The sequence below is a fragment of the Carassius carassius genome, chromosome 30 (assembly GCF_963082965.1).
Source record: "Carassius carassius chromosome 30, fCarCar2.1, whole genome shotgun sequence".
Classification (NCBI taxonomy): domain Eukaryota; kingdom Metazoa; phylum Chordata; class Actinopteri; order Cypriniformes; family Cyprinidae; genus Carassius; species Carassius carassius.
In genome coordinates, this window is record NC_081784.1 from 11,742,450 (window position 1) to 11,754,629 (window position 12,180).

The following is a 12,180-nucleotide window of genomic DNA, read 5'->3' on the forward strand; positions in this document are numbered from 1 at the left end:
ATGTATGTCATATGTAAACACCATGTTTGTAGGTATAGCTTAAGGTTTTAGTAAAAAGTAGTTAAAAAAAAAAAAATAGAGTAAGATAAGGACTCGCTGGGAGATTACACAGATCTGCAAGTCAATTCAAACATCAAAACTCCCAAGAAACAAAACCTCCAGCACCATCTATGTAAATGGACACACATTTGGACCAAGATACATTTAAATAAAAACTAAAACATTTGTTTCCAGTCACAGATAACCAGACACAAATATCAAAAACATGGAGGGCTGACTCTGAATGGTCCATCAGCAAAATGCCTTTTATCAATGAAAGCGATATTTGTGTGCTGGTTTGAGACTAACAGAAGTCTTCTTCATGTCATCCGGTTCTTCTTTCTTGACTAGATGGTAACGCTCTCCCTTTGTGGTGACCACCTGACTGCCGTGATAGCGCACCAGTTTCTTAGGAGCCTGCAGATGACCATATAGGAAGTGAAAAGAATTAATATCTACTTAATTCATCAATGTTATATAATGTGATCACTGAAAACATACTTCTTTTGGAGTGACTGGTCTGTGCACTTTCTTGTCTTCTTCACTATCAACCAGCATGTACCTGCGGGTCCAAACATTTGATTAAGCTTTTTCTCAGCTGGCAGTGATATCCAATATAAAAAGAGAGATCAAGGTAAAAACTCACTTTTCTAAAATGCTTGCTTTAAGTTTCTGATCAACTTCAGCAGAAACCGTCTTCCCTTGGTTTGCCTGAAAACATACAACTTTAAGGCATCAGTGTTATTTTAGTATTATCTATATCTAATACTTAAACTTTTTTCTTTTAACAAATATATGACTAAACATTTCATTTTCTTTAAAAAAATTTAAAACTAAGTTTTTCGAATATTTATGTTATTTTAGCCTCATTTCAATTAACAAAAAATATTTTTTAACAGTTTTATTTATCACCACTGAACTGATTTGCAACAAAATATCCCTATAATACCTTTCAAATATATAAAAAACATTAATCTTGAATAATAGTTAAGAGACAAAGGGCAAAAAAAACTATTTATAGATCATTTTATCTATAATTAAAGTTTTATGATGTTAAATTACTTTGAAAAAGCTACAAATTGAACTTACATCGAGAGACATTGAGCACTTAAGCTGGACATCTCCTTCAATAATGAGACGAACAGCTTCCTCCATGTCTCCTTTAGCAATCGACAATGCACTTCTGGCCTCAGTCACACTGCATTTAGGAAACATTTCAAGAAGATGTTGCTCCTGTTGGTCCCAAGATGATTCAGTAACCTGAAAACACATTTCCAAACACTTATTCACTTGGCAACCAGCATCTGATCTGGTACATTGTGAATGTGCTTGAAAGGCCCATTACCTTAGCTGTGGCTCCCTCTGCCTGTAGTGTGAAGTTGTGTGTCTTTTCTCTTGAACCTCCATGGATTAAAGAAGAGCTTTCTGAGAGGGGAAATTTAATTTCCTCTATTTTCATCTCTCCAGATTCTTTGACAGACAAAAATCATATTTCTTTTTTTTTATTTTACAAAACAAATGCATCTAATACAATATAATAAAAAATGCAATTTTATGAAAGGAAAATGACCTGTATCCCGGGCTGAGGCCATCTTTGATGCCAGATTAAACATCATCTCACAGACTTTGACACTATAAGAAAAAAAAAATTAATAACAGTCAAAAATGCATGAAAATATGATACAATTTTAATACAAATTGAAAATAAAAAAATTGTAAATCTCAGTAGGACAAAACTTGAGATACATCAGCCCACAGTTACCTGTCAATATCTGAGAAACCAGGAATGTAGGCCTCCAACATTTCAACAAACACCTCTACATCAAAGTTCTCCTCCACACTTTCTTGAAATCCCAAATCTTCTAGCACCCCAGTGATGTAGGACAAAATCACATCATCTAGCGTACTAATCAAAATAAAAATAAAAACACGTCACCGGTATATTTTCATGATTGAGGAGAAAAAATAAACTTTAATTTAATGTATGAAGTGACACGCCCTCACCTCAGATCCGCGTGAGGAATATATGAAGAAATGAAGTCGTGCAGAGCGTGGTGGATTATTTTTTGAAGATCCATCCTTCATGTAACGTTAGTCGGATTATAAAGGTGAAGCGATAACAAAGAAGACATTACAATTTATTAGAGAACCATACGAGACGCTTTAATGCAGGTATGTTTCAGAAAACAAACACGATGCTAAATAACTGGCAGAATGCTGGAGATTGTGCTCAACATCAAATGACATCAAAGTGAAGGTTAAGAGTCTGTATCATTTGGTTCTCAAAAGTTAAAAAAAGTTAAAACGTTTTTTTTATGCAAGGCCTAAATAGTCCAAAAACTGATTTTTGTTTTGCGTGCTTCGACGTGGATACGGGGTTCAGTGCACTTCTTTAAATTAACTTTACCAAATAATTGTATTACATTTGTTGGAAAACGTTTGCAAAACGGCAACGCTTGCACGCATCTCTACACATTATTTCTGCGTTTAATCATACGATTGTACATTAAATCTTATAGTTAACATTTTATAAACACGGTGGACAAATGATATGCATTCATACAGAAGCATTTGATTCATGTCATTTGATTCCGATGTCATGGTTTGTTTATCTATGCTCAGTTGGTAGCCGATGGCTAACTAGCATAGTCTTATAACATGCGCAAAGGCCTTTAGATGTTCATCTCACCTTTGGATCAAACCACACAGCTAAAAGAATAAAAATAAAACAAAACTCAGCTCGTAAAAATGTATTACTTGTGTTGGCAAGCTGGCAATAAATCGTAAACTGTTTAGCTAATTCACTAGCCCTGCGCGCGGTCGCCGAGGTTCAAAACATTTGACGTCACGTCCTCTTTAATGTAAACACACCCGCGTGTCACTGTTTTGATTGCATTTATAGAGTTACAAAGGCATTTTATTCTCTTTATTCACTGTTCTGCTGTATGATACAGTTTATTTAGCATTCAGTGTCATAGTACAGATTTACGCCTGGAGTTCAAATGTGACCCTACCTGTTTTGTGCTGCAATAATTGACTAATTTGTTATGATTACTGTGATTACTAAATTGTTGTTGTGATATATTTTAATGGAACATTTGTTTTGTCATCATCTCATTCACAAATAAACACGTTTTTATCGTCATCAAATTGCAAGTAGAGATTGAACAATTTTAAGTCAGTCAGATAAAAATGCAATTTGTGATAGTTTTATTTCTACAGTACATTTGTCAGAATAATAAATTAAAATCAGACTACATTAATAAAAATGTAAATAAAATATATGATGGATATTTTATGTATAATAATAATAATAAACCAAATATGTTATATAAATAATAATATATTTTTTATATAAATTAATAAATTTAAAAAACTTGCATTAGAAATATTTTTATTTACAGATATATACACACTTGTTTTTTTTTTGCTAGCATAACTACTGCTTTAATAGTATTATTATTGTCCTCATCATTATTGTGCATAAACTATTATAAATAGTTTATTTTTATTTACATTTGTTTTTATTGCTTGCATAATTAATTACTACTATAATAATTTTGTCTTTTACATTTTTGTGGTTGTACATGGGAAATAATTTTTCTCTGTTTTGAGCTCTTTTAGGTCAAAATGCTATGGGTCTCTCAGTTGAGAATTAATATCTGTAATGTGAATTGAGAAATGTATGCAAATAATACAATGAATTAGCTACTTTACCTGTGAAACTGTTGTTTTCTGTCAAATACGATCTAGCAAAGGATGTCACTTACCGGTAGACCAAATACTGATTAAGAATATCAACAAATAAATCAAAATAAATCCATTATTGATCCGTCTCTAATAGCAAGTACTGTCTGTGGAGTTTTACTGATCTTTTATAAGACCCTTCCACACATACATCAGCATCTGTTAGCGGACATACAGTATAAGGGGCAAATAGAGCTCCAATGTTATTACACTAGTGTATGCTGTCACACCTCCTGATTACAAATTGGTTTCATAGATGTTTAGCGTTGCGTAATTAATGCTTTATCGAGTGTGTGTTTTATTCAGTTGCACTGTTTCATTATTAGTATGGGAAATACAGTACATGAGGCTGATAATGAGTCTAGGAGAAGACGTTTAACCCTCTCGGTTCAGTGACATGTAGAATTGTCTTACAAACTGAGTGCATTAATGAAACCCATCACTATTCCTTACACAGCAAGTATATAATAAGAATATAGCAGTGTATATATTTATTTAGACTTAATCCTGGACTTGTTAATGAAGCTGACGACAAAAACACAGCCTAATCGTATGGATAGTAGATGCTAGCTTTTAATATGCATCAGATAATATGCATTCTTAATTATAAATGCATATGACTTATTCACAGGAAAAAAAGGCTGTAGGGTAAGATCATGATGTAAGTTACATGCTCTAGAGGTGAATTAAAGCAGTACATTTGTGTTTTTATTGGGTGATGGGAAGTAAATAAAGAGGCTAATTGTCACTTTAAATAAAAAAAAACATTTCATGAAACAGTAAAAAGTAAATGGTAACATACAACAAAATTGCAATAAATTAATAGTTTAAAAAAAAAAAAAAAATTGGATTTGAAATATTTCCTTAGTTTGAGGCATAAATTTTGATATAGATTTGGAGATATATTGAAAATGTTTGGTGAGATTCACGGTGTGAACACTAGGTGGCTGCATTGAGTCATGATGCACTTTTGCATCGTTACCCTGAAACACCGACTGAAGCTGTTCATAGATCGGAAAATAAAAAAATACTTTTCTCAACAGTATCGCATTTAGTTTTTATGGGGTTTACAGCAAAATGGTTATTTTCTAGTTTCTGCATGTTTGTTTTGTATTGCATCTAGAAATAGAATTTAGCTGATTTTCGTACAGAAACATCTTTTAATGATTAATTTAATATAATATTGCGTATTAAATGAATGGATATAATTTATTTAGCATTATATAATTAATTTTTTTTCCTGTTAATGTAAAAATGCTTTTTGAATTATGGATCTAGAAAATTAATTAATTTTGTAAAAGACAAAACATTAGGTTGTACTAGTTTATGTTTTAAACATTCATACTGGTACTGGAGGGAGGCACTGTTATAGTTGGCCTAGTCTTGATTTGCATTCTCTCATTTGCCATTACTGGCACTAGAGAACTATTTTCCAGTTGAAGGCACGGTGTGTCCCATCTGCCAGTGTGCCAGAACCCTTGAGCTCAAGGTGGGCCACAGAGACCCTGTACTGAACCTGCAGGGACCACTGTGTCATGAAGCACATCCCATAACATAGCTTTAACATACTGTATGAAGCGCAATGCATTTACATATGTTAAAATGTTCTGGATGTTTGTAAAACACACCCGGTTGTTGCTCTGTGCGCTCAGAAACCAGATGAGAAATCAAAAACTTACAGCTGTATTGTGAAAATCTGTGTTATGCATTTAGTTTGGAAAGTTTATTTTGGGTTTCCCTCTAAAAATAGTTTCACTCTGTTTTGAAAAGATTAATTTGGTAGTTTGTATAGACAATGTCTTTTGATGACACCTATATTATTGTTTTTTTTTTTTTGTATATCAGGATAAATCTTTTTACATTTTTTTTGTCTTTCTAAAAATACACAGATTTTACACAGACACACTTTTAGTTTTTAAATATTTTATAATTTTATTATCTCATTTGTATGTTATAAATGAATAACTACATCTAAAACATTAGAAATTAAAATATTAAAGAGCAGTTAAAAGGTTTTCACTCATAGTTAATGGTATGCTCAAGCATGTCGTTCAGCAATGGAAGGCCAGGATACACAATGTGGATATTTCGTTAAAAGAGAAAGATTTCCATTTGATCAGACACAATGGAGGAAGACTTGATCTCCGCTTTGCAATTTCCTCTCCTTCGTTAGAGGAGCCAAACAAAGTACGAATAAATTTACTGCCAAATTAATAACCTTTCCCCAACTTTAGACAATAATACCAGAAGCTGTCTATCGGAACACATCTCTAATTATTTTATTAATATTTGATTCACAGTTCAGGCACAGCGATTTCACATTTTTTATTAACTTTATTATACTTTGAAGTGAATGTGTATTATTATATATTAGATGATCTGAATTGAATTACCCAAGTGCCAAAATCAAATCAACAGATTTTTGTTTTCATCTCACAGATATGTTAAAAATGTAACAAATCTATTGTGCTTTTGAAGCCACCGAGTTTTATTAATGAGCTTTTTCAAGCTTTTCACAATTTGCCTCCTAATCCACAAATGGTGAAATAAATGAATAGAATTTAATCACATAGTCATAGCGCATGAAACTGCTTTCCATTAACACTTAAATGGGAGGGAAAAAATCTGATACAGTTTTTTTTAAATAAATATATATATATATATATATATATATATATATATATATATATATATATATATATATATATATATATATATATATATGCACAAATTGTAAAGTACAGTACCATGTAGTTTATTGTTAATTTTATTATCTTTTATAAATTAGTATTATTGTGCATTCAAACTTGTGTTTTGCCGGGTGATGATCTCTGACACTTATCTTTATGAAAGACTAGTAGCAGGAAACTCAATTTCAAACAGTAGCATGCATTCTGCAGGCATTACAAACATTATTTAGACCCGCTTCTGTGGCCAGGGTATCAGGCTTGGGGGTCTGGAGCTGTATCAAGCCATCAGAGCTGGCTTATCCGGACTCCTGCAAGGCAATGCTTGCCTTCCCGTCTGGCTCCTGCTTAGATCCTGTCTCAAGGAAATGGGCACCAGACTGGCCACTGCTCCCTAAGACCCGCTGTGAACCAGAGGTGTAATGCGGTTTTGTGCAGTGGGTCTTGTCCTACTCTAATGTAGATGAGTTTAAATGCTTGAATAGACCGCTTGACTCATGGTAAATGAGCATGTCTGAATTTGTTGATTCTGAAATTATATTTATTAGTTAAGCCACGACCATTTAGCTTGTGCAAAGCAGCATATTTTCTACTTTATTAAGTAGCTTTCCATTTATCACAAAGGTCTGCTTGTCCTACAGTGAAGTCGTCTCTTCTCTTCTGAAAATCTCCTCTGGAATCGAGTGTACAGTGTATATGCATGCTACAGCATCTATATATGACAGATCTTATGGCTTATGATGTATGAATTGCTTCATATCAAATGAAGACCTTGTTTCTGGCTCATACTTTGTGATATGACCCCAGCACTTAACTGGTTAAAGTGTGTCCGCAATCCATCTTCAGGACCCCCTGCATATTAACATTGATCTGTTGGAAATGAAGAACAGTCGTGTGTTATGGTTTACAGTGGGAAAATGTTTCTTTTCATGATAGATTTGGAGAGCAACATTTCTGACAAATGGCCTTTCTAATGTGTTTTGTTTCCCTTCAATATTGAGGCTCTTCTCTGGATTGTGGATCAATAGAAGCAAACGCTCTTTGTGGAAGAATTTAAAGGGATAGTTCAGCCCAAAGAGAAAATTCTATCAGTATTCACTCACTTCATGTAGTTCCAAACCTGTATGACTTTAAATTTATGTAAAACAGAAAACGAGTCGTTTGGAAGAATGTTCAAGCTTCTCTTTTCCATATAATGAAAGTGAGTGGTGACCATGGCTGTGCCAGGGGGAAAAAATACCATCATCTTTTGTTTTCCATGTAAGAAAGAAGGTCACACAGGTTTGGAATGAAAAGAGGGTTCGTGAATGATGACAGAATTTAAATCTTTTGGTGAACTGTCCCTTTAAGATTGCTCTTCAGTGATTTCTTGCTTGCCTTTTTGTACAAACTTTGGCAACGGTACTTTGCTTTTTATGTGTTAATACCCCTCTGTGTTTTTGAAAAAGTGTCCATGTCCTGCTCAGTGGAGAGTAGACTCCCCTCGGTAGAAACATCTGTTGTAGAAGGGCCTGTCACTTTCCCTTTTGTAGGCTCTGTCTCTTCCTCAGACTGAGACTGTCATCAGGTTTGATCACTTACGTGGCTCAGAGAATAATGTAGCAGAATTGGGCATGCGTTCATGCAGTCGAGTAACTTTGAGCGTATACGGGTTTTCTCCATCAGACTCTGTTTTGAGAGGAGATGTTGTTTTTGTCACCCAAACCAAAATCTGAAGAGAGATGTCTTTTTTTTTCTTTCTTTTTTTTTAATAATTTTTAAATTGTGAGATTTTTGACAAGTTTTAACAATATACTTTATATGTTTATGTGATGAATTCAAGAAGCCAACAAACCTAACTTTAATCCTTCTTTATTTAGGCATTTGTTGTATTTTATGTCATGATTTTTATGTTGAGGCATTAACGTCATAAATAACAGATGTGATAGACTTAAATATATGCACAGACAGACAGGCTCGTTCATTCAGCCTTATCTCAAAGTTTTCGAAGATGAGATGTGCCTGTATCTAAAATGGCCCGAAGGTGTTGTGTCTCTCAAGACAGACAGGAAATGTTTTGCCACAGTGCCACAAGGCTCTTCACCTTCAGGTGTCTTCAGGTCAACTGCCATTTATCTTGTGTCAGAGAGCACCTTGAAGTGATTCTTCATCTTATCTTGACATTAGTGCCGTGTCAAAACATGATGTCTGTGCCACTGGAGGGAATTCCTACTCAACCTTCATCTGCATTTATTCATATACTAAAGTGCTGCCATCGCTGTACGTATGCTGAAGGGATTCAAGTCTAAGGCCAGAAGAATGAAATATGTGTCATTTTGGGATAGTTCATTCATGAATATTTAGCTGTGGAATTGAAATCATCCCTTTTTTCAGCCTAGTTACTGAAAAAGTTTGTATGTTGTCGCTCACTGTTTGTAATGAAGTCATTAGAGTTAAAAAAAAAATTATAAAATTGTCATTTGTAAATTTGACATTTTTGCAACTGCAACTTTTTTTTCTTGTAATTGCAATTTTATCCAAGTATGCCTACTTTCTATCTCACAACTGTAACCTTTTGTAAATGTGACTTTATATCACAACTGTGACATAATTGCAACTTTAGCCTATAGCTTGGAATTGTGACTTTATTTTGTGTAAGCGTGAGCTTATATCTCAATTGTAACTATAAATTTCCCAATTGCAAGGTAATTTCTTATAAATGTAAGTTTATATTTCAACCTTCTGGGAATATTTGTTAATTGTGGCTTTATTTCTCACAAAGTGGCTTTATTTTTAACTTTATTTAATTATTACCTGTTTTATTTTTGAAATAGAAAATGGTGCTTGCATACTTTGTCAAGTGATATCTCTGAGCCTTTTGTAAAGTTTAGCTCAAACAGGCATCTGATTTCTGTTGGGACAATTTTTCACTTCAATAAGATATTGACAAGGATTTCATTGTTACAACAATTATTGACACTTTAACAGTTACTTTATTAATAGCTCTTGGCTGTCTCTGCACAGTTTGAGTTGCCATAATTGGATTAGATTTTTTGCTCCTTTGTTTATTATCATTGTAAATGCGGCACATATTTTTTCAGCACAAAAATGCACGGCAAAATACACCTTTCACAATTAGATTAAGCTCAGCCAGACCTTTGCAGCTGGATGCACAGGTGACTACAGGGTTCACCTGACCTCTGTAAAGATTGTCTTGCTTATGAAAATACAGGTTATTTCAGGAAAACATGCATGGCTTCAGTGTAAGGGCCCTGTGCCACTCTTGCCTGTCACCATATTGCTCATCTTGCACAGCGAGTGGAATTCCAGCCCTGGTCTGCTCGCTCTCTCGCCAATGTGTGCGGTTTGTTCAGAGACTGTATTCCATTCTTCTAACTTTGTTCCATTGACTGAGTTGCCCCGAGTGAGCTATGAGAGACCCTGGCTTTCTGTGCCAAAGGTACGCTAGCATTACTGTCTGAAGAAAATAAAGCTTGCTGTTTCGCTTTGCTGCCACCAGATGCAATTCGCTTTGCTCTGCGCTTTGCAAAAAAATTGCAGGGTGCTTTCTACTCTAAACCCCCCATTTTCATTTTCAAATGATACAACAACGGTAGTCATTTTTCTTTTTTTGTATTTGTCTTTAACTCGTGGTGAAGCTCTGTATATTTTCTGCAGATAATGTGATTTCATTAATTCATTTTTGTTTACTATAAAAGTGTCAATTTTGGGGGAAAATTATATAATTTTATCCTAGCTTTGTGTTCCCATAATTAAAGATTTTGTCATCCTAATATAGAATGTATGAATTAGTTTAGCTCCATGATACTGTGTCTTTGGTGTGTTCTGAAGTTTACGCCCGTTTAAGTGTTTTGTTGCTGTAGATTGGCAAATAATAATAATAAAAAAAGGGATTACAATTTCCTGTCGCTTATCTACCACAGACAATCCCTTGACACACATACAGTCTTTTCCCCATGGCCAGTTAGCCTACCAGATCAACTTTCCAGGCTTCTGGTTTGTGTGTTTCCACATCTGTGCTATAAAATAAAGGTTATTTTTTAGCTTTTTTTCACTTGTATCTGAGATCTACTGTATTAAAAAGCTTTTTTTTTTTAAGTAAATAAAACATAACTTTACAATAATATTCTACTTGAAAATTTCATGTTTAATACGCTACTTGCCAGTTGTCTTTCCATTTGTCTTTGTAATTTACTAGCAATTCCTGAGGAAAATAGTTTTCTACACCATTTTTGTATACTACTGTAGATTGGACATGTAAATAATAATGTAATACAGACATAAATCATTTTATTTATTACATTATTAAATTAATCATATATTTTTTAATTGACCTTTATGAAATCTTTATTTAATGTATTGTCTGCATGCTTGTATAGACACACAGACACACACATGCACATTGTTACATTACAAGGTCAGTATAAATTTGTAAGCAATGTAACATTGTATTTGCCCCCCAAAATGTTCCTATGTCTCCATGTTGCCATTTTTTTTGTTTTCCTCAAAAATAATTATGGAAGCTTCCTCAAGGTGAAAGAGGCAGATTGGAGAGGCTTTTACATGCTTCCGATTTTCAGTGGAGCCCATGTCATTTTCATATTGATTTAATTATCTCCCCCTCTGACGTTCCAGCAATGAACTGGCCCCTTCTCTATCTTGGAGATATATTTTATCTTCCTCCACCATTCATGTACACATTTATTGAATGTGGAGACCTCGGGATTCATCTTTTGGCCACCACAGAAGCATAACTAATGGCAACATTAGAGTGGTTTTGTGAAAGAGGCGACCGGATGCAGGTTAACCAAGCAAGAAATAATCTAGGATTTTATATCTTGCATGGACGAGTTTAGGATACGCCAGGAATAAATTCATCCCCCAAAATAATTTTGGGAGGGTGTGTTTTCAATGGGACTGTTTTTGGGGAGTCGGATTGCCGCCGCTGGTATGAAAGGAAGGGACTCGTATACGCATGTGTGGCATTTCTCAAGCGATAATCGCTGTCAGTTTAATGTTTGGTCAAGGTCAAATAATCTATTTTGTCTCAGACCACACGTCTAGACAGCTGCCATTTAGCACTTCACATTTCTTTGTGTGCATTCGAGACTTGGCCCGTTCTACTTCTCCTGCCCAAACAAGGATTTTTCGAGCGGTTGACATTGCCACACAAGCTGTCTGTGGAATCCCCTTTAATTAAAGTGACATTTGAAGCTTTTCTTGGCCACTAATAAACCTGGAAACCCATTAAGATCTTCCTAATTACTCCGTTTTGGAGGAAAGAGAAACACATGGGCAGACAGCACAGGGGTTAGCCCGCTGGCATTTGGCCCCAGAAGCTTAGAGCCACACAAAAGAAAATGTCCCCTCGGTTACCCATCCCTCCCTGCGGAGCTCTGCTCCCCCTTGTGTTTTTGCTCGCGATGAATGGAACTATATGACATGTCAGTCTTAGAGTGTCCATTCATGGAGTTTAGGGAATGTGTGAATGAAGCCTCTTAATTAGAGCGGCCTTGGCAAGTCACCTGGCTCGTCATTTAAGGTGGCATTAAGTGAGCCCTCTGTTTTAATACAACCAGGGGAGGGAGCGTTCCTCTTTGTGTGCGTGAGTCAAACATGACTGTGAAGAACTTTGAAGGAGATGAATTGGAAGGTAGTCGAATGGATAGTTCGCCCCAAAATTTAAGTTCTTTCGTTATGAACTTAC

At 34.8% G+C, this 12,180-nt stretch overlaps 1 protein-coding gene across 1 annotated transcript; it reads right to left on the reverse strand.

The window, feature by feature from the left end:
* Positions 1–280: 280 nt before the first annotated feature.
* Positions 281–2,900, reverse strand: LOC132110633 (CUE domain-containing protein 2-like). The gene is made up of 9 exons (XM_059517385.1): positions 2,729–2,900; positions 2,044–2,118; positions 1,802–1,945; positions 1,610–1,671; positions 1,385–1,509; positions 1,129–1,299; positions 686–750; positions 541–601; positions 281–456 (listed from the first exon to the last, which is right to left on the reverse strand). The coding sequence occupies exons 2-9, from the start codon at positions 2,115–2,117 to the stop codon at positions 310–312; spliced, it is 849 nt and encodes a 282-aa protein (XP_059373368.1). The 5' UTR covers position 2,118; positions 2,729–2,900; the 3' UTR covers positions 281–309.
* Between the last annotated feature and the right edge of the window lie 9,280 nt (positions 2,901–12,180).